Source organism: Lagopus muta, chromosome 18 (assembly GCF_023343835.1).
Source record: "Lagopus muta isolate bLagMut1 chromosome 18, bLagMut1 primary, whole genome shotgun sequence".
Lineage (NCBI taxonomy): Eukaryota > Metazoa > Chordata > Aves > Galliformes > Phasianidae > Lagopus > Lagopus muta.
Window position 1 is genome coordinate 1,226,684 of NC_064450.1, and position 21,113 is coordinate 1,247,796.

General features: G+C 46.5%; 1 protein-coding gene across 1 annotated transcript in view; it reads left to right on the plus strand.

The window, feature by feature from the left end:
* Nucleotides 1-21,113, plus strand: part of DNAH9 (dynein axonemal heavy chain 9) — a 182,861-nt gene that overhangs the window by 116,794 nt on the left and 44,954 nt on the right. The window contains exons 55-58 of the mRNA XM_048965517.1: nucleotides 1,952-2,116; nucleotides 4,326-4,466; nucleotides 9,459-9,629; nucleotides 11,586-11,708. Coding sequence (XP_048821474.1) covers nucleotides 1,952-2,116; nucleotides 4,326-4,466; nucleotides 9,459-9,629; nucleotides 11,586-11,708 — 600 coding nt within the window. The remainder of the gene's footprint in view (nucleotides 1-1,951; nucleotides 2,117-4,325; nucleotides 4,467-9,458; nucleotides 9,630-11,585; nucleotides 11,709-21,113) is intronic.

Sequence of the window (21,113 nt, forward strand, 5' to 3'; positions counted from 1 at the left end):
CTTTTCAGACACTGCATAGTGATTACAAGCTATTGGAGCAGAAGTCACATGCGGCCTCATTAGGAGCAGCAGGCTCGCAGGCCGCGGTCTGCAATAATAGCTTGCAAAATGTCATTTTTCAAGGCATGCTATGCTTGAATGACAGGAGCTTACAGAATTAACTGTGTTAGTTTAAGGCGTGTTTCAAGACTTGTGAAATATTCACCACCTGTGTGTAAGGCCTAAGGAGCAGGCCTTTGAGAACAGCCCTGCTGCAGGAATCACGGCACGCGTCGGTGCGCACTGCTGCATCCTCAGGTTGGCACTGACACGAAACGAGTGCGTGCGCAGCAAGTGTGTGAAATCTCAGCCCAAATATTGGAAGATGACTTATTAATGGGAGAGTTAGCTAATCTGCTGAAAAAACTTTGGTAACGGAGCAAATACTACTTGGTTCTGTCGCTTACAGGAAGTGTGGGGATTTAAAACTGTACAACAGAGTAGTGTTTCTCATACACAGTCAAGCTAGTGGTTGGCTCAGTTTTTGTAGGGAATAGCCACCAGGCTTGTATCTTCACAGCATCCAAATCAGGTGCATGGCTGTGCCACAACGTGTTTTCTGGAATAGGTGCTCAGACAGGGGAAGTTCAACTGAGACAGGGGAGGTTTAGGTTGGATATGAGGAGGAAGTTTTTCCCCCAGAGGGTGGTGAGGCACTGGAACAGGTTGCCCAAGGAGGCTGTGGATGCCCCATCCCTGCAGGCATTCAAGGCCAGGCTGGATGTGGCTCTGGGCAGCCTGGGCTGCTGGTTGGTGACCTGCACACAGCAGGGGGTTGGAACCAGATGATGTTCATTGTCCTTTTCAACCCAGGCCATTCTATGATTCTAGAGTAGGTGTTTGCAAAAGGACCACAAAGTGCCATGACATGGTGCACCTCAAATCCAGGAAAGATGCTATTTCCCTGAGCAAGCACTTGGATTACTGCAGTCACATTTCTCAGGAGGAACTCTGTTCTGGAGGAGAAGTTCAGAAAGAAGCCATGAGAGATAAGTCTCTTTCTGCCATGAGCAGTGTCAGTTAGTGGGATCTGTGCAGAAAAGGGAAGCAGAGCAATTGGCTGGGGAGAGCCAAGGGGCATTATTTCACAGAAACAGTCAAATTCAGGTCAGTCCTTGTGACAAAATGGTTGCCACTGGTCTCTATCTGCTTGGCCACATTAGCATTGTCTTTGCGAACCCTTTGCCACTGGGGATTGTCCTGGTGTGCGCAGCTTCTAGCACTGCAGGCTGGTGGTCTGAGGGAGACCCTGGGTGCAGGGTACAAATGGGAGCAGCAGTTGAGTGAGACCTTGCCATTTTGATCCCAAGATGAGTAGCTCAGCCCTGAACCCCAGGGAGCCTGCTGATGTTCTCCCCATCCGCGTTCAATCGCTTGTTTCCCATTGCTGGTGGTACTGGTGTTGGTCTGCAGTGGGAAAGGCAGAGGTTAACAAGGACAAGTTGTATCTGTTGATACCTACGCTTGCTCCAGAGGAACTATCCAGGCTGACATAAGCTTCACAAATACTTACTTTTAAGACAGAGATACAGGATGTGTGTTTGAGATTGGTGGATGGCAACCCAGCCCACAGCAGGGGACTGGAACCAGATGATCCTTAAGGTTCTTTCCAACCCAAACCGTTCTCTAATTCTGTGATTCTTTGAGACAGAAGCTGAAAGTCTTTTCCTTTTTTATTTCCAACACTTTAATACTTTCTGAGCGGAAGGGCTGAGTTCTCCTGTTGCTTTCTGTGCTTCCTTCCCTGAATCAGTGGCATGGAGAATTCCCAGAGCTCTGTTCATATGCAGGAATCAAAGCAGGAATAATCAATGTGGACTGTGGCAACAGTCACTTAGAAGCCTGTTACCCTGTGAAGGGGGTTAATCCTGCATGTTTTGTGCCTAAGACTTTATTAATTGCTTATTTGCAGTCAGATCTCACAAAGCAACAGAATGGATTCAAAATCACCCTGAAAACGTTAGAGGACGACTTGTTGTCTCGGCTGTCGTCAGCATCTGGGAACTTCCTGGGAGACACAGCATTGGTGGAGAACTTGGAGACCACTAAACAGACAGCAGCAGAAATTGAAGAAAAGGTAAAATGACAGTGATAGCTCAGAGGAAATTGTGTGAGACGTATTCTTCAAGGATTTGTGGGTGAAACACATCTTTGCAATGCTGGGCTCTTCTTCTGCTGAGTAGTGAAGAGAAAGTGATATAAATTGAAGTGCTCTTCATTCTGGCCAGCTTCAAGCCGTTCAGTTCTTTGGAGCTTTTGTATGTTAAATGGCCTATTTAAGACCAATGGAAAATGGCAGTGGCTGATGTAAAGACGATAAAATTTACACACTGTATCAAGGCGGCTTTAAACTGCTCCAGCATAATTCTGAACGCATCACACTTCCTCAATTAAGCTGCATTTTAGTGCTGCCAGGGGACCGCAGTCTGTTGAGTTTGTGATCTCGAGTGAATCTGCAAGAACTTGGCTATTTTGTTCCATTCCTTGGGATGTAAATCAGCTGCCAGTGCTGTCACCTACCCAGGTCACCTTGCTGGCCACACAGGGACAGTTAAGTGCATGGTGGCTTTGCCCTTACACCAGGTAGGCTCAAGAACTGCATGTATCACAGCATGTATTGCAGCAGGACCCCGGTCTGGCTGTCCTCAGCTGCTGCCCCCCCAGCCCTCCCATCTTCACAGCCTGTGCTTGTCCTCCAGCCCACGGACATGTTACCTGTGTGCTCAGGTCAGGATCAGGCTGCCTCTCACTTCATGCCTCCACATTAAGAAATGAAATGATTTCTGCTAGCTGTCTGAGGGACATTACGTGCCTCCAGCTTCCTAGGGATGGTGTGCTTGTACTCCTCAAAGGGGATGCTGAAGGAATGCTTTGACACAGCAAGGCTGATATCGCCCTATTGAATTAACTGTTCCTGAAATGTTTCTATTTCTGAACAAGTGGGGGCTGTAGAGATGATCCCTTCCAACTCTGTGGCAGTGAGGATGAATTTTAGAGATTGCACCTGGTTTTGATGAGTTTGGTACCCACGTAGAAAGCTGCTTCAGGGCAATATTATAAGTCTGCTTCTCAAATCAACCCCTACTCTGTTCTTGGTTTGGCTACAGAAAAAATAAGTCAAGATGTTCTTTCTGAGGAGTCCTCTCCATTGTATTTATGGAAAGCAGCTGTCTTCGTCTCCTCCTCTGGATTTTGCATTTCTGGATTTGTTAAGCATTTTGGGGTAGGACAACTGAAAGTTAGTTGTCTGGACCATGCTGAAGGCTCCCTGCATAGTCAGTGGAGAGATGTAGATGCTATCAAAGATGGGGTCAGGATGTGGAGAAGTGTGTTAGGTGTATTCGTGATCCATGCAGATGCATGTTTCTGCAAGAGACTCTAAAGCTGTTTTATGAAGGAATCTGAGATGTTACAGCCCATCATTGCTTCTGAAGATGTGCCACGGACCCCAGCGTGTGTGTTGGTTGTGTGCAGCAGGGTGTGCTCAGTCAGTGTCTCAGTGGGAAGGTTTGATGTGCTCTAGCAGCTCGGGTCTGTGCCTAGCAGTGTGCGTTTCTCTGGGGGCTGTGCTGTGATCTGCAGGGCTGTGCCACACGTACTGATCCCATTTCTGCCATGTCCCCATGGAATTGTTTGCTGAACCTGGTGGATCAGCGCTGCGGCACTTCTGGCTGTACGTAGCGTGAGCCTACCATAATCCCCAGGAGGCTCGAGGATGTCGCTTCATGCTGCTGAAGTGGAATAAAAGAATGAACAGGACTGAGATGTTAGTGGGATGATGTATCTGCCAAAAGGATTTTCACTGTGTCCATCACGGCAGCTATGCTGACACCTGGCCAGGAAGGCAGGGAGGCATTAGGTGCTAGAGAGGAAAGGCAGCAAGTAGCTGAGAAAATTAGCAGTTCTCAGCTTGGGAGAAGCTGTCTTATGAGCAGCACTGTCTGTTCAGTCCTGTTATTAATGATTTGCACAGGATGGGGGCAATTAGCAGGAGAAACTCACTGATTATAAAAATAATTCCAGTTAGTGAAGAGCAGGAACCCTAGTGAGAACTTTGGAGGGGGAGGCTTGGGAAAACAGAGGATTGGACATGAGGATGAATGCAGTTAATGAAGGATGTGCCCGAGGACAGAGGCTGCTGGGAGAGAAGGCGGGTGGGTTGAGGGCAGGTTGGCCACCAGTTGGCCTGGTGTCTTTGTGGCAGGAATTGCCTTCCCCCCAGCTGCAGCTTCACAGAGCTCACAGAGATGTTCTCACAGTGCCGTCGTTCTGTGTTTTCCCTCCAGGTCCAGGAGTCCAAGGTGACTGAAGCCAAGATTAATGAGGCGAGGGAGCACTACAGGCCTGCTGCCGCACGGGCCTCTCTGCTCTACTTTGCCATGAACGACCTTCGTGCCATCCACCCCATGTACCAGTTCTCTCTGAAGGTACTGCCCCCGTGAGTCCCGTGGCAGCACTGCAGGGCAGCTGAGCCCTGATTGAGATCAGACTAGATCAGTCTTAATGAGCTTTCCTTTCTTTTGCTTGGTTTCTGTTGAGGCAAGTGAACTGACGGCTTGTAGAAAGCCACAGTCTGGCTTGGAGGTGCATTAATGGCCTTGATTACAGAAGATTTCAGAAGTTTATTTGCAAAGTAGAACTTTACAAGCCATTTGTTATCTCCTCCATATTCACAGCCATCTTGGCTTGGCCGAGGAAGATGTGCAATGGATTTGAAAGAGGTCGTCTTGGAAAAGAGCCAACAAAGTACTTTTTTCAGTGTATTTTATATATTTATGCGTTAAGATTTAGCACAGTGTTGTGAGTCGCTTGCTTCCTCAGTTAGTCTTTTCTTTATGTTTGCATTTAGTTCTGTAGCTGTGATGTCATCGGGGTCATAATGTCTGTGCAGATATTTCATAAGTTAACGAGAATTGCTGCTGCCCTTAGCAATTATCCAAGACCTTGATGTTGAAACAGTCCCGACTTCCCAAATGACACAGTGTTAAAACATCAAATTGCTCTGTAAACACGGCCCTGTCCCACTGAGACCTCAGCGCCAGGGATTTATTGCTGCCCTCTGTACAACAGGCAAATTGTGGCCAATTCTACCTGTCCAAGGCAAGAAGGGTCCCCTACAAGAGCCCTTAGCCTGGAAGTCCTGATGGGATCTGAGGGCGTCTGACCCCTTACAGCAGGCTGCTGGCAGGTTGGAGACAGGCAGGCTCTTGGTAACAGTTTGGACACCTTCATGGGGATGATGCTGGGAGAGAACCTGCTTGTGTCCTGTGCTCTAAAATAAATGCAGGACAGACACAGCCAAAGGGCTTGTACTCCAGTGGCCTGCCTGCTCTTCTGTCTCCTCTACGCAGACTGCCCTTCCCTGCTCAGCAAAGTATTGCTCTAGAGAATATGGACATGGTGAGCCAGAAATGGTGTCCCAGCTTTGGAGAACATTCCTTCCTGGAACTGTTTCCACTGGAACAACTGGAGAATGCTTCTAAAATGACATTTACACTGCAGTGTAATGATTGCTGTTCCTAGTGGTGAGACAGCTTGCATGACTGGAATGTTGTCATGGAGGGCTGTGTGCTTTATAGGAAAGATCAGCTGGCAAGGTGGGGTGGTGGAGTTGCTCTGTATGTGAGAGAACAGCTAGACTGTATTGAACTCCACCTGGGGGAGAGTGATGTAGCAGTGGAGAGCTTGTGGGTGAGAATCAAGGGGAGACTGATAAGGGTGACACTGTTGTGGATGTGTGCTACAGGCCCCTGATCAGGAGGAGGAGGTTGATGAGGCTTTCCATAAGCAACTGGATGTAGCATCACGTTCCCAGGTGCTGGTGCTTATGGGGGACTTCAGTTATCCAGATGTTTGCTGGATGACCATCATGGCCAGGCACGCGCAGTCCAGACAGTTCTTGCAGTGCGTTGAGGACAACTTTCTGATGCAGGTGGTGGAGGATCTGACGCGGGGAGGGGTGTTGCTGGACCTTATTCTCACCAACAAGGATGGACTTGTTAAGGAAGTAAAGGTCGGGGGCAGCTTGGGTTGTAGTGACCACGAGATGGTGGAGTTCAAGATCCTGAGTGGAAGAAGCAAAGCAAAAAGTAGGATTGCTATCCTGGACTTTAGGAGAGCCCATTTCAACCTCTTCTGGGACCTACTTGGAGCTATCCTGTGGGCTAGGGTGTTAGAAGGTAAGGGGGCCTCTGAGAGCTGGTCAGCATTTAAACAGCTCTTCTTCCAAGTTTGGGATCAGTGTGTCCCTGTGAGCAAGAAATGGGGAAAAGGAGGCAGGAGAGCTGTGTGGATGAGTGAGGAGCTCATGCACAAGCTCAAAGGAAAGAAGAAGGTCCATGAAATGTAGAAAAAGGGTCTGAGCACTTGGGAAGAATACAGGAATGTTGTCAGGGCCTGCAGGGATGCAATGAGGAAGGCTAAAGCCTGCCTGGAATTGAATCTGGCTAAAGTGATAAGGGATAATAAAAAAGGCTTCTTCAAGTATGTTAACAGCAAAAGGAAAGCTAGAGAGAATGTGGGCTCCTTACTAAGTGAGGGGGGGGGGTTCTGGTAACGGGGGATGCTGAGAAGGCAGAGATACTGAATGCCTTCTTTACTTCCGTCTTCAGTGAAAAGGCTCTCCCTCAGGTTTCCCACACCCTGGAGGTTAGTGAGAGGGGCTGGGGAGTGGGAGACTTCCCTTTAGTCAGGAAAGAGGTGGTGTGTGAGCGCCTAGGCAGTACTAAGGTCCACAAGTCCATGGGACCTGATGGGGTGCATCCACATGTGCTGAGGGAGCTGGTGGAGGTCATTGCCGAACCTCTCTCCATCATCTTTGAGAGGTCGTGGATAACAGGGGAGGTCCCTGAAGACTGGAGCATAGCCAGTGTCGCTCTGGTCTTCAAAAAGGGCAAGAAGGAAGACCCTGGTAATTATAGGCCTGTCAGCCTCACCTCTGTCCCTGGAAAGGTGATGGAACAGCTGTGCTGGATGTCATCTCCAGACAACTGGGAGAAAAGGAGGTTATCAGGGGTAGTCAGCACGGGTTCACCAGGGGGAGGTTGGTGCTGGGTCTGATCTTGTTCAACATCTTCATCAATGACCTTGATGAGGGAATAGTGGCCACCCTCAGCAAGTTTGCTGATGATACAAAGTTGGGAGGATTGGCTGACACGCCTGAAGGCCGTGCTGCCATTCAGCAAGACCTGGACAGGCTGAGAGCTGGGCAGGAAGAAACCGGATGAGGTTCAACTAAAGCAAGTGTAGAGTCTTACACCTAGGGAGAAATAATGGCATGCAGCAGTACAGGATGGGGGATGAGCTGCTGGAGAGGAGCTCTGTGGAGAGGGACATGAGCGTCCTGGTGGATGACAGGCTGGCCATGAGCCTGTGCGACCTGGTGTAGGGAACCTGCTTTGGCAGGGGGTTGGTCTCAATGATCTCTAGAGGTCCCTTCCAACCCCTGCAATTCTGTGATTCTGTGATTGAGCTGTCCCATTTGCCACGTGGCAGCAGAGCGTGGTGGGAAGCCAGGAGCTTTGGTAGGAGTGTGACTATGACCTTGTTTTCAGGTTTCTTGACTAGTTTTGAGATACTGGCTCCTTTATGGCAAGTGTGAGTAGGCTGAGGCTCCACTTGCTGCAGTGAATGAACTAGATCTTTAGAGTGAAGTATGAATTAATCGCTCACGTCTTTGCTTCATGTTGGGGCATCACTTCATCGTTTGTTTTTTGCTCCTTGTTGGGAAGCAGGGCTTCTCTCAAGCTGTTTCCTTGATCCTGGAAGCTCCTCAGGCATGGACCCTCTTTCTGCATTCCCTTCATACTGCCCAAGTCTCTGAGAGAGTCTTGGTCTCTCTAAGGACCTGCTGCAATGGAAAGGAGTTGCTGTGATGGTGTCTATAGTTCTGGCCAGCAGAGACTCTGGTATTTATTGAAGAGTTCCATTTTTATTGTTTTAATAAATGGAACACTGTTTTTTTTGTTATGGGAAAGGCATTTTGGGGAATGGAGGGTTAAATGAGATGGCACTGTAGTCTAGTACTTCTTCCAAATGGTTTCTTACATTGCCAACTGACCTGGAAAAAGTAATTGAGAAGAGAATACAATATTTTGAGCCAATCCACAAAGAAGCTTTTCTTTTTGTTATCTACAATCCATATGCTGAAATAATTTTACCAGGGAAATGTACAGATATCTTTCATGCAAGGGTGCCCTTTGAAAGATTCATACGTAGTAGATATGTGAGTATCTGAAGTTTCACCTTAAATCTCCCTCATCTGTGTTTTGTTTGTTTTATGTTTTCCAGTTCACATTAGTATTGAGTATAAATACATGGCAAATTATTTACTGAAATGTTTTTATCTAATAAATTTGGACGACAGATCATAAAACATTGAGGAAAGATGTGCAGAGATGATTTTCAAATACTTGCCATACAGCTAAAAGCCCATTATAAATTAGAGCACACAAGATTTATATACGATTCTGCAGCGTGTTTTAACTCTATTTAAAGAAATGTAAGCAGAAAAATCCATTCTGCAGTTATTCAGTAATGCAGTAGGTATCAATGTTACTTTAATTTGTTGAGGCATCATTCTCCCTTTGTAGAGCCCTAAAAATAATGCTGTCAACACAGCCATGCCTTGTCTGGTTGGTGCTATTAATTTGTACCGGCCTGGTTAATTCCTATTAGCTTGGTCTCAGTGTATTGGGCTTTTGCATTGCTAATGAGGACACAGGCCTTTTCCTTTCTCCAGTTGGATCTGATCATTTGCTAATGGGCTTCTTCAATCTGTTCCGAAAGTTTTTAAGTCTTCTTTAATTTAGATCAGAATGTTTCTACGAGAGTCCTTGGTATCTTATATAACAGCATCCTTCTTCACGGTGCACCCGTGCCCAGGGGATTTTAGTGCTCAGCTGATCCCACTTCTCCATGCTGAAGCCCTGCCTGCCCTCCTTATCCAGTCCTGAGCTGGAGCCTGACAATAACGCACTCCTTGGACTGTTCTGTATTTAGGGGAATTGCTGGTTTTAAGTTGAAGCATTTGTGAAACCACAGGTTACTCTGGGAACATCGACGCCTTTGGCTCAGTGTTTTGGAGAAGTGAGCTGTGTAATCTTGGTGAGAGAACGTAGTCTGAGAAATGTTTCTTCTACCCGTTGCGTCTTAATTCAGCCAGCACATCTTGCTGAAGCCCAAACAAGCACAGTGTCGCAGGTATGCCATGAGAAAGCAGCCAGAGGCAGATGCAGAGCCCAGTCTGTAGGTGTCCCCTGCATCCTGCTGCTGCTGGGCCGCACTGCTGGGCACTGGGATTGCTTTGGTCGTGGCTGCAGGGCTCAGTGTCTGAGCTGGCTTCGCTCGTCGCAGCACTTCAGGTGATACACTGGTGTGTGAAAAGAGCATTTAGAAACAGTTCTTGTCTCCTCACCTAGGCATTCAGCATTGTGTTCCAGAAAGCCATTGAGAGGGCACCTCCTGATGAGAGCCTCCAGGTGCGAGTGCTGAACCTCATAGACAGCATCACCTTCTCTGTGTTCCAGTACACGACCCGAGGGCTGTTTGAGTGTGATAAGCTGACCTACACTGCACAGGTTACCTTCCAGGTAAGCACCACCAGGGCGTGCAATCCGTACAAGGCAGGCTGGATGTGGCTCTGGGCAGCCTGGTCTGGTGGCTGGCGACCCTGCACACAGCAGGGGGTTGAAAACAGATGATCACTGTGGTCCTTTTCAACACAGGCCATTCTATGATTCTATGATGATTGTACTGGCAAAGATATTGGCATACAGAGAAAAGCCAAGCTGGCACGGCTATGCCTTCAGTATCAGAGCAGCAAATGCAAGGGCTGGGGAACTGATTTTCTTTTCTTCATCTCTTGCTGATAGCAGTCACAGATGCTGTGTTTGATTTGTGTTACACCAAGGAATGGCTGTTTGAGGGAGAGATGCCTACTTGCAGGATCTGCAGAAGGGAAGCAGGTCTTCAAGGCTGAATGGTTGTGTCCAGAAAGAAAGGCATGCTACATGGCTGCTGTTGCTCTGTCTTGTATTCTGCTATAATTTTTTATGCTACCATGTGAGCAAGGAGATGTTTCTGTATCTCTGTACCGAAATCAGATGCAGTCAATAATTGTGCTTGGCATTATGTTACAAAGTGGTTGTGCAGTGAACGGCTACGTAAGTGCCCTGCAATGTGGAATGCAGGCGAGAACCAAATTCGAGCAGCCTAAACAGTGTGAAGGGCTAGTTAGCCTTAATCCAGTGATTGCCATGACTTTTATTTTAATTCTATGTAGCAAAATATGAAGTGTGAAAGGAAAAGCAAATATACATCTGTGTAAATAACCTCTAACGATTTATTTAGTTAATGTCCATGTGTAAAAGTCAACACAAATTTTACAAAGTCAGGCTTAATTGTGACCCAAAAGAGATTTACATTTTCATATAATGTATTTGTCTGAATAAACAATTCACCTTGCACACATTGTACTTGCAACTATATCATAGAGTCGTAGGATTGTTTGAGTTGGAAGGGACCTTTAAAGGTAATCTAGTCCAACTCCCCTGCATTGAACGGGAAAGATAGTTAAGGCATCACTTCAAGGCATCAGGAAAGCCAGCATCCACTGTTTCAGTGGGTGGAGGGAATTAGATGATGAGTTGCAGGACTCTCCCATATAAAGAATCAGTTGGCTCTTGAACTGAGTAGCTCATTACTGTCATTGGTGGAGGAGATGCCAGGCATGCTTCAGAAGCCATTGCCCAGTAGGCAGTAATGAGATACAGTCTAGGATCTGTAACAAGGAAACGAGAAGCTCACCATGCCAGCATTGCTCTTTTTCCTTCCAGAAATTGTGTTCAGAATGTTCAGACTTTGTCTCAGAGATACAGGCAGTCTGGCAGCACTCAGTGCAGTGGTTCCAGCTGGGCTCCTGAACCTCCAGAGCTTTCCAGAATGGCCCCAGGCATTGCTGTGCTGGTCTTGCTCCATGTGTTCCCCAAAGCCATCACTGGTGGTAACACACTGATGGCAGCAGAACGGCCATGTGCTCACCAGCACACCACTGCTGGGGACCTAAAGGACACTCGTTCTCCCAGTGCATGTGCTGTGAGGCTTTTTTCACTCTCAGTACGTCTCCAATTACTTTCAATAGAAGAAAATGGTGAGAGGTGGACAAGACCTTGGTGGTGTGCCCTAGGGATGCACGCTCGAGTTCCTTGCAAGAAAGTTGTTTGTTCTTTAGCTGCAGGTATCAAGCACAGGGACTGCAGCACATCCTCCTGCCTGCATCTCCACCAGCACTGTGAATATAAACCACAACTTTTCCCACAGTTTTTCCAAATTTTGACTGTTTTATGTTATGTCTCCATACTTATACTGGGTCCTCTCTTGGGGAGACACAAAGCACCTGCAGGGTATGTTTCAGCCCTCCAGCACTGGACACTGTGTTTTTTATCTGCACACTTGACAGCTACATACATTGAATGATTAATCTGATAAAGCGTTTGCTGCTCTGTATCCTGACTGCTCAAGGATATCTTGCTTGCTTGAAATTACAGATACTTCTGATGAGTAAAGAAATCAATGCAGCAGAACTGGATTTCCTTCTCAGATACCCAGCACAGCCCAGAGTCACAAGCCCTGTGGAGTTCCTGTCTAATCACTCCTGGGGAGGAATCAAGGTACGTATTTTCACCTGAAATGTGTGAAATCAGCATCTCTTATCTCCTCTGAGGGCCTTTCAGCATCTGTCAGGCCAGTCCTTATAGCACTGGTTGAAAAAGTTCTGACCATACATAAACAGCACAAAAACACACAGAGTTGGAGAGCTCTGTTGATAGGAGATGAGCTTTGAGGGCTCTGTGTGACTTTACTCCTGATTACCTCTGTGTCTCCGAGAAGGCTTTTCTTCCCTCTGAGGTTTAGGCTTTTCCTTCTGTAAGGAATAAGAATGTCTCATGTACCCAGATTGCAAAGATCCTCACTGTCTTTGGGAGGAGGTGAGACTTTAAGGCAGATATGACCATCTGCAGACATGTGCTGGGGGCACAGTTGTGCCAGGTGAGCAAAGAAAAGCACAAAAAAACATGCTGTCATGGCAGTGAAGTTGTCTAACAGCTGCTGTGTGTTTTGGGATGAGAGCCGAGGGAGAGCATCCTAGAGAGATGTGTGTTATCCCACCTTTGCACCCACTTGTCAGCAGGTGGAAGTTGTGCTGGATTTCAACCTGATTCAGGATAAGTTTGTGCAAAATGTGTCTGCTCAGAGGAGGACCTCCCATCCCTGCCTTCTCACTGGCAGTGAGGATGGGCCCTGTGCCCCGTTCTGCACACACAGGTGACCGAGCTCATCTTCAAAACGTCACAGTCACATTTGCAGCCATAAAACAAACCTGTCACTTCTTACTAAACCAGCCCTTTTCCTCCTCTCTCTCCAAGACCTATTTCCAGTATGGAGGAATTATGTGCACCCTTTCTCTGTCCCTTGTCGTGTTCCATGTATGGATATATCGGGTGAGCGCTGCATTTCAGTTCCTCTTAAGTCCTTCGAGTTGAAATTCTTCACTGATTGGGAGGATTTGGTACTGTCAGGCTCTGATTCTCCTTTTGAAGATCTTTTAGTGCATCTGAGGAGGCATTACGCTTTTGCAGTGCTCAGGGATGCATTTGCTAGTCCTCCTGCAGTTGGTGCACTCTCCAGACCGACACCTTCTCAGTTTGCAGTGAGTTTTTCTGCTCTGTGGGATGATCCTTTTAGTGCCAGCCAGTTCCCTTTCACATGTGGGTGGAATGGCCTTTCCTGGACCCCTGTGCTCCATCCTGTTGGTTTCAGCTGCCTCACTGCTGTCATGGAGTTGATACAACTGCCAGCTCAGGCTCATAAACACCAGAAAGAACATCCACACCCCATCACTCACTCTTCAGAACTTATTCTATCACGTGATACACAGTACGGGTGTGCTTCATCTGGTTCCCAGCTGGGCTCTTCCCACTGAGCTTCCTCTCCCATTCTGAGTCTCCTGTGGCTTGTGGTTGGGACACAACCACGTGATGCCATGCAGATGCTGCTCTGCACACCACTCTTTTGCAGAGCTGGGGGATGATGGGATGTAAATATGTCTGTGGGGGCTCCAAGATGCAAAGTCTGCATCCTCGCTGTGGGACTGCTGTCTGCATGAGCTGCACATCTTGAGGACCTGCAGTCACTGGTCAGTAATCTGCCCTAATGTACTTCAGCATTTCCAGATAACGAATGCTTTATTACTGAATATGCTTCAGATTGTCTTTTGTGGTGTGATTGTTTGTAGTATTGATGCTACTATAAATAATGCAACGGGTGTCAATTTTATTAGTGTTTATGTCCTATTAATGTGTGTTGGCTTATTAGCCTTGGAGTTTTTGGCAACTCTGGTTACTTGAGGCGTAATTTTAGTACGATTGCATTTTGTCACAGACTGCTGTAATTAGGTTAATTAGTCATGGCTTCTGTAGAGCTTATGAGCAGGCTAAAATCTCCTTTTCTTTTATCGGGAAGATTAAGTGCTGTAATGAATTGTTTCTTCAACAAAGCTGGAGCAAAGCACCTTTCAGATTGGCATTTCAAATCTGAAGTGGAATGAAGCATTCCGTATGAATTTTCAGGGGAGCACTGAAAATGCGCTGCATTTGACAGAGGTTTGAGGCCACAAGAAATCAATACTGATATTAACCTCCCAGTCCATGCCTCCCATTTTGGGCACGTTAACTTCAGAGCAAACCTCATCAGGTGATGAGGACTGTGGGCACACAAACAGCCTTGAAGGACATGGCTGATTACTTCTCACTTTGTATGGCTGATAATACCTACAGGCTGAGAGTGCTGTGCAGTTGTGCAGCTGTCTCAGCTCCTGGTACTGGCACATCTGATGCACATCTTTGATTTCATCTTCCAACTTCTTTTCAGTTCAGCAGAAAATTTCCCAGAGCTGTTCGTCGTAACCCTTGTGCCAGGGAGGCTCAGTGTTTACTGCTGAGTGAAGAAACCCGTGTGCCTGTCGAGAAGGGCACAGTTTGTGGAGAAAGGTGTTTTCTGTTATTAGATCTGATTATATACTTAAAAAAATAGGCAGGTTGCAGGCTTCCTAGTGCCTCTTTAAGCCTGGAATGGGAGCTGAATTCAAACCAAGTGCAGGCTGAGAAAAAACTTCTCTGAGCTCAACTTGATTCCGTCCATCAATCAGCCTGTATGGGAGAAGGTAACTCCTGCCAGCCCCTTTTGAGGCACATTCATTAGCTTTGGAGTGAGGGGAGAGCTTAGCAGAGGACGCAGTTGTTAGCTTCAGCACAGATACTGCCTCTGGGACGTGGCAGGGGTAGTTAAGGGCAGAACAGGGAGAAAATTACACTGTTTAATGAGTTTTCATTTCAGTACCTTCTGCTGGGTCCCTGGCCCCAGTGTTCAGTAGTGCACAAGCCTTACATCATTTCAGATGTAAGGCTTGTGCACTGCGGGTATTTAATAGTGATCTCTTGAGAAATCAGAAGTATTCCTATACTCCAGATGAGGTTTTGTCTTTTTTCAATTCCCTTTCTTACAACTTGTTGCGCTTCCATCAACTGCTGTGCCCCCAGTTCTTGAGGGTTGTTATTTCTGTTGGTGCTCCTGATTTCTTCAGTACGTGCAAGCTTGTCTGTGTGTGTGACTGTTGGTCACCTTTGCCAATAAATGTACGGCCACACCTTGGACTGAAAGGTGCAACAGTGCTATTGCTTGAGCTGCATGGGACGACAGGCCACAAGCACATACAAGAGGCCACTTTAATATTTCTACTGCAAGATGGAACTTGAAACAGGATCGGTGTAGAAGTGGTCCTTTGTAGCTTTGTCCTCATTTCTTCTCCCTTCCTTTACTTGAAGATCCATAAGATCACAGAAACTGAGTTTGGAAAGGACCTCTGGAGACCTTATTGCAACCTTCCAATACTTAAAATGAGCTTATAATCAGGAGGGAGATGGACTTTTTACACGTTCTCTTAGTGATAGGACATCAAGGAATAGTTTTAAATAAAAGAGGAGAGATTTGGGTTAGATGTTAGGGGGAAACTTTTCACTCAGAGGATGGTGAGGCCCTGACACAGGCTGCCCAGAGAAGTTGTTCGTGCTCCATCCCTGGAGGTGTTCCAGGCTGGGATGAACAGGACCTTGGCAACCTGATCTAGGGACTGATTTATTGGTTGACCACCCTGCCCACGGCAGGAAGTTGAATCTAGATGGTCTTTAATGTCCCTTCTAGCCCAAATGTAGTATGATCTTATGAGGTTACCTGGTCCAACTTCTGCTCCAGCAGAGGCACCCAAGGTAGGGTGCCCATGGATGTGTCCAGGCAGCTTTTGAAAATCTTCAAGGAGACCATACAGTCACTCTGGGCAACCTGAAGATAAAGGTGTGACCTGTGAAGATTATCTGAAGTGATGCCCTGAGGTCCCTTCAGCCCAGTCTACCACCCAGTCTGTGTGTTATTCTGCTCTGCAGTTGTCTGGAGGGCTGGGACAGTCAGACAGGTCATGCCATGGTTCTGGTTCATGGTTCATTTGCTCTGAGCATGGATGTACAAATGGCATTACTGAGTTCTGCGTGTCTCCGTGGTCCTTTCTTTCATGGCTGTCTTAGTGTTAACCAGCCCTTTTTAGATGATTGGGGTGGGTCTCGGGCTACAGAGGCTAACTCAAGGTTGGTGAATGGATTTCCCTGTGCCCCGCAGTGTTCTCTGCTGCAAAATTCTCCCATGCTCCCACTCCCTTCGTGCCATTCCCTTCCTGGGGAGCCACATCCACATCGCCCCGTAGCCTTGTTTTCCTGCAGAACCGTGGGCACAGATTAACCCTGTGTGCATCTGGCTTCCAACCTGAGCAGCCCATTCCCTCAGGCAGCTCTGGATCTCTGTTGTACAGGCACACGCTTCCCAAGTCTGATTGCCTTTGTGATATTTTCTGCAGCGCCTCTTCATTGCCAAACGCAGATGTGTCCCGTAGGATAAGTGAAGCTAGTTAATATACAACAAGAATACACCTGGCCAACTCGGATTACTTCTTCATCCCAATCATTTCCCTCATCTTTTTCTGAAGAGGAAGAATTTTCATTATGTAGATATGAAAACGCTACTGAAAAGGCATTGTTTAATAAATGTGATGTTGAGTAATGAGCTCTAAATACTGCATTCAGCTTTCAAGGAGGAGAACAGCAGCAGACAAAGCAGTATATTAACTCCATGTTGATAATTTTGTGGAGTGCAGGTGATGAGACTGTGCGTGTTACGAGATAAAATACAAAATCATACATTTTATATTTAAGAAAACTGCATTTTCTTGACAAAATAATAGAAAACTCTTCTAACTTTTCCTTTATGTATTTCTAGGACACTGAGTTTTTTCATTCTTGTCAAAGATTCATTGTGATACAATCTGCTGCATATATTGTGGTCTTTGCACATAAGCAAGGTCCTTTGATCAGGCTGGTCAGATATAAAAAAGACTTGCGGCTCACAGCTTCCTACGTACGTTTATTATTATTATTATGCCAGAGAATCAGTCTTAATTAAATCTCTTCCATTAACTCAGTTCTTAAGATGTACAGCCTTTCAGAGCATCTTTGATAGGAAGCATTGATTATGACACTGCGCTGTGCGTTTATCTGCTCTCATCTGGAAGTTTCCTAAGGACATTAATCTGTCCTCACCAGCCCTCAAGTTTTGGAGAAGTCTCACAGAAATAACACTTGAAATCATTCTACCTTTTCTTTCCTTTATTTTTTTAACCTGGTGGCTAATAATCTAATGTTTATCTGAGATGCAGCAGAGATTGGGATCGCATCAAATATTTAAAGGCGTGCTTTGTCAGTTTGATTGCAGATTGGAAATTGGGTTTTTCTGGATGTATCTTGGGCAGTGTCCTTCACGTTCAGTGCTCCCTGCCGTGCCACAGAGCCTACTGTTAGTTGGTTATTTGGAATGTAAAGTTCTTTCTCCCTTAAATGGAAGATAGAGCTTTTTTCGGTATCTTTCAAACGTCCAGTATTTCTTTTCTTAGTCATTATGTGTCTTTTGGAGTCGTGTCGCTGTGCTTGAAAGATAGAATCAAAGATCAGTTGCAGTGCACTCAGGAGCAGGTGCACTTGGGCCCTAGAGTGACTGTGGAGAGACCTGATGGCTGAGCCCTGCGACAAGGGAGTGCAAGCAGCCATCCCAGGATGGACACCAAGTACTGCAGCAGGGTGCGTTTGGAGATGGCTGGAGTTTGGCTCCTCTTTATAAGCTCCTCCACATCTGCTGTAAAGGACCTGCTGGAGCTCCTTGTTTCTGTGGCGTGGTGGCGTTGAGAAGTGTTTGCTGTGCTTGGCAGTGTTGGGTGGCTGTGAAGAGTGCAGACGAGGCGTCCAGTGAAGCTGTGATGTCTCTGGAAGCCCTGCTGGCAGCGCCGCCACTCTACCTGCATTGAAGCCCATGAAATTGCCTTTTGTGAAGGCACCTGTGATCTGTGGATTATCCCCACCGAGTGCACCAGAACGCTCCAGTGACCCACAGTACTGCCAGTTCCTGTCCTCCGGTGGATACAGTCTGACAGGACTGTGGGGATGCACTCAGAATTGGCCATTTCTCTGCTGGAGTCTGATTTGATCTTTGAGTATTGCAGATGGATGTGTGGCTTCTGGAGACAGGAGAGAAGTGTCATGGAGATATGGCTGCAAGGAGAAATTGAGGAGAAGCGGAGAGGTGGTCTGAGAGCCTAGAGGCTGAGAGGACAGTCTTCAAAAGGGCTCCTCTGAAGGGAAAAAGCCATCAGTTGTTGAAATCAATACAAGACAACAAAAGCCATGTCAGAGTGCTCCAGAAAAGACTCACACCAGACATCTGGGCAGTCTGTGATGGAGGACAGGAAAGGACTCGTAGCATAAACAGTTGGTGGCTTCCATTGCTGAAGTAGTTCTGCTGGGTCAGGTCAAGGGCCCCAAGGAGCTCTGCATCCTCGTCTGCTTCTGGGGTTGGCTGCAGTGACGTGAACTCATCAGTCAGCTTTTATTGAAAGAAACGAGGAAGATTAGAAAAACATTTTTGTGCTGAGGGGTGATTGAAGTTTGTCAAAACCATCATGTCTTTATTTTTACCTTCAATAGAGGTGTCCTCACGAGTTGAATAATTCAAGCAGTGCAGCTAAGGAGAAAATAACACCTTCAGTGAATGAATAATACAAACCAAAACCTAGTGGGAGAAAGATGGCAAATAATCCATCATTTCCTACATGAATCCTCCTAGTTAACAGTAGTATTCAAATGGAACAATTCATCTGCCTATGTGTCCCCTTCCTGAATGACCCAATCTATCACTGTGAGCTGGATGCAGGTTTGGCTTTGCCATTCCCCAGGAGCTTTCTCCAGCTATGAGGGTGCTAGTTTCCTTGGGAGATGTGGCCCACCCAAATAATATTTGCAATAAACAGGCATAGGCAGAGCTTACCAAGTGGGTGGGCAGTGTGAGAACACTTTTAGAAGGTGTTTGGAAAACGTCTGAGGCCATTTCCAAGTGTCTGATGTTCATGCAGCCACTCTGCATAGTTCACACCCGTCGACAGAGAGATTGAGGATGTTGTGCTCATTTTGCGGAGCTCATTTTGTGGCTAATAATTAGGAATTAATCGTCTCACAGACTCTTTAAAATGGGGGAATATTGAATATGTCTTTCCAGTGTTCTGCAGTTGTGACTGGGAGCCATGTGATGTTTGATGCGTTCCTTCTAACCTCAATGCTCTTTAACTGTAGGGCTCATTTGTAAGGCAAGATAGATCCAGAGCTCAGACTGGAAGTATGAGTCCGTTACAAACTGAAGATTCAGAAAGTAAGGATAGCTTAAAAAAAAAAAAAAAAGAAAAAAAAGAATTTCCTTTTTTTTATTGTGATTTTATTGTGTCTTTTTTAGAAACCAGCCTTCTGACTGCTGGGGAACTGGGTGAGCGGTGTTGGATGCTCACTGTGGCAGCTCTGGGTTTATTTGCACTGTTTTACTTCCCACGTTCTTTGTGTCAGGGTGCAGCATGGCAATGGAATCTGGTTTGGTTTCCCTTGCCTCAGAGCTCTTCTTGAGCTGGATGACACTGGGGGAAAGGTATTTGAAATTATGGAAGTAGTTTAAAACACAAAACCGCATTTTGTTGTCCCTTAGCGACAGTGCAAGAAAAAAATTGAGATAATCTTCCTTTTTTTTAGATTCAGTAAAATGTTATGAAGCAACATCTGAACTTGGGGCCAGTTTTGACCACATGGCGTCCTGAGAATAACTGCCTTCTGTGATAAGGGCGTGTGTTTTCTCTAATAAATTTACAAAAGCTCGTTGCAGCGTGTCTGGCACCAGAAGATAAATTGCATGAGGTTGCAGTGACACCAGAGCTTGGAAGTCGTTCTTTCCCCTGGGGGCTCAGCCTGTGCCCTGGGGGCAGCAAGCAGAGGAGAGCTGAGTACATCATTGCTCATCGCTGTGCCCTTCTGCCTGGGAGCTCAGGGCATTCTCACGTCCCCTATTCGGGGCTCTTGGCAGCAATTCCCTCTTCCTCCTGGCCCCAGGTTGACTCTCCGAAGGGCTGTGTGTCAGTGTCCCCATGTAGGAACATCTGCAGCTGTTCTGCAGTGGCAGAAGGGTGTCCTTCTCCAAGATGATGGCTGATGTATGTTGCATTCCCTACAGCTGTAGGGGGAAAGAGTGCTTTGCATTTGCGAGCTTGTGAGATTCACAGAACTGCTGACATTTCAGCTCCAATTTAAAGTTGGTTCTGACTTAGATGAGGAACTGTCAAAGAAAACTGAAGTGATAAAGCAAATTGTCTGTGATTCAGTGGATGAAAAATCACTCTTTGAGAAAACAATGATCCGTGCCTTGACATGTGCAAAGAGCCCTGTTTTGCTGGCAAAGTCTTACTTGGAGATAGAAACCCCAGGCCCTCCTGCTTCCAGCCATTGGGGACAGACACAGCGTGGGCTGCAAAGGCTGGAACTGCAGTCCTCCAGTCCTCTTGCTCATGTTTTATTTTGGTTAATGCTTTTTGTCTCTCTCAATTTCCATGACGACTCTGGATGACAGGTTTGTTCTCTGCTGTGTTGACAAAAATAGCCATTGCTGTACAGGTTGGTTGTTCCAGTTCATGTCCCTGCTTCTGCTCTTGCTGCTTGGAAACTGTGCTGTATTATCACCAAAGATTCTTGGATAATATCACAGAGGAAGTATTGAAGGGTAATTGATATTCACAGAAGGGTTACTGATTGAGATAGCTTTCACTGCTCCAGCTTTTAAATAGTAACGTGTCTTATTAACACCATCAGTCCTAATAAATGCAATTTAAATTGTTGACTAATGAAAATTTCAGTGTTAGTTTATATAATACAGACTTTATGCTTGCTATTAGAGTGCTCTTAATTCTGCAACATGTTGTTCAGGGAGAGAGAAGCCATTATCTCTGATTCTGTCTGTCAATTTGAAAGAAGAAAGCAGTTTTTCAGAGTCTCTTGGTAACATCATCAAGAGCCTTCTCGAAGCAGCGGTAGCCAAAGTTCTGAAGTTTTACTTTAATTCACTTCAAGAGTCAACAGCTTAAAAACGTTTTACACAAGCACTTGTGCTGATGAGTCTATGGAATTCAGCATTTGGCACTGTATTGTGTTCAGCCAGGAGAGGTGCATCAGATGTATTTACTGCTGCAAGGACAAGGCAGTAAATACAGGGCAGGCTGTGTTGCTGCAGGTTTCAGTCTCTCGTGTTCTGCACAGTGCTTTCAGTTGCGATGTGGTGCTGATGCCAGAGCTGTGGCTTCTGTCTCTGAGATTGCTCCACATCAGTGCTAATCCACACATGGCAGCAGCATCTGTTGGGTCCCTGCCTCGCTCACGCTTTTCACACAGTTCTTGGCATGCCTTGGGCATGGAGGTGAGCCAGCCCAGCCTGTGGCTGCTGAGTGGTATTGCAAGTGATCCATTCTCCTCTTTGTAGAGCTGTTAATGAAATCGTGACTTGGGACAAGGCTTGATTCATTGCAGGAGCATGTATAAAAGCATCTCTGTGTTCCTGTAGCT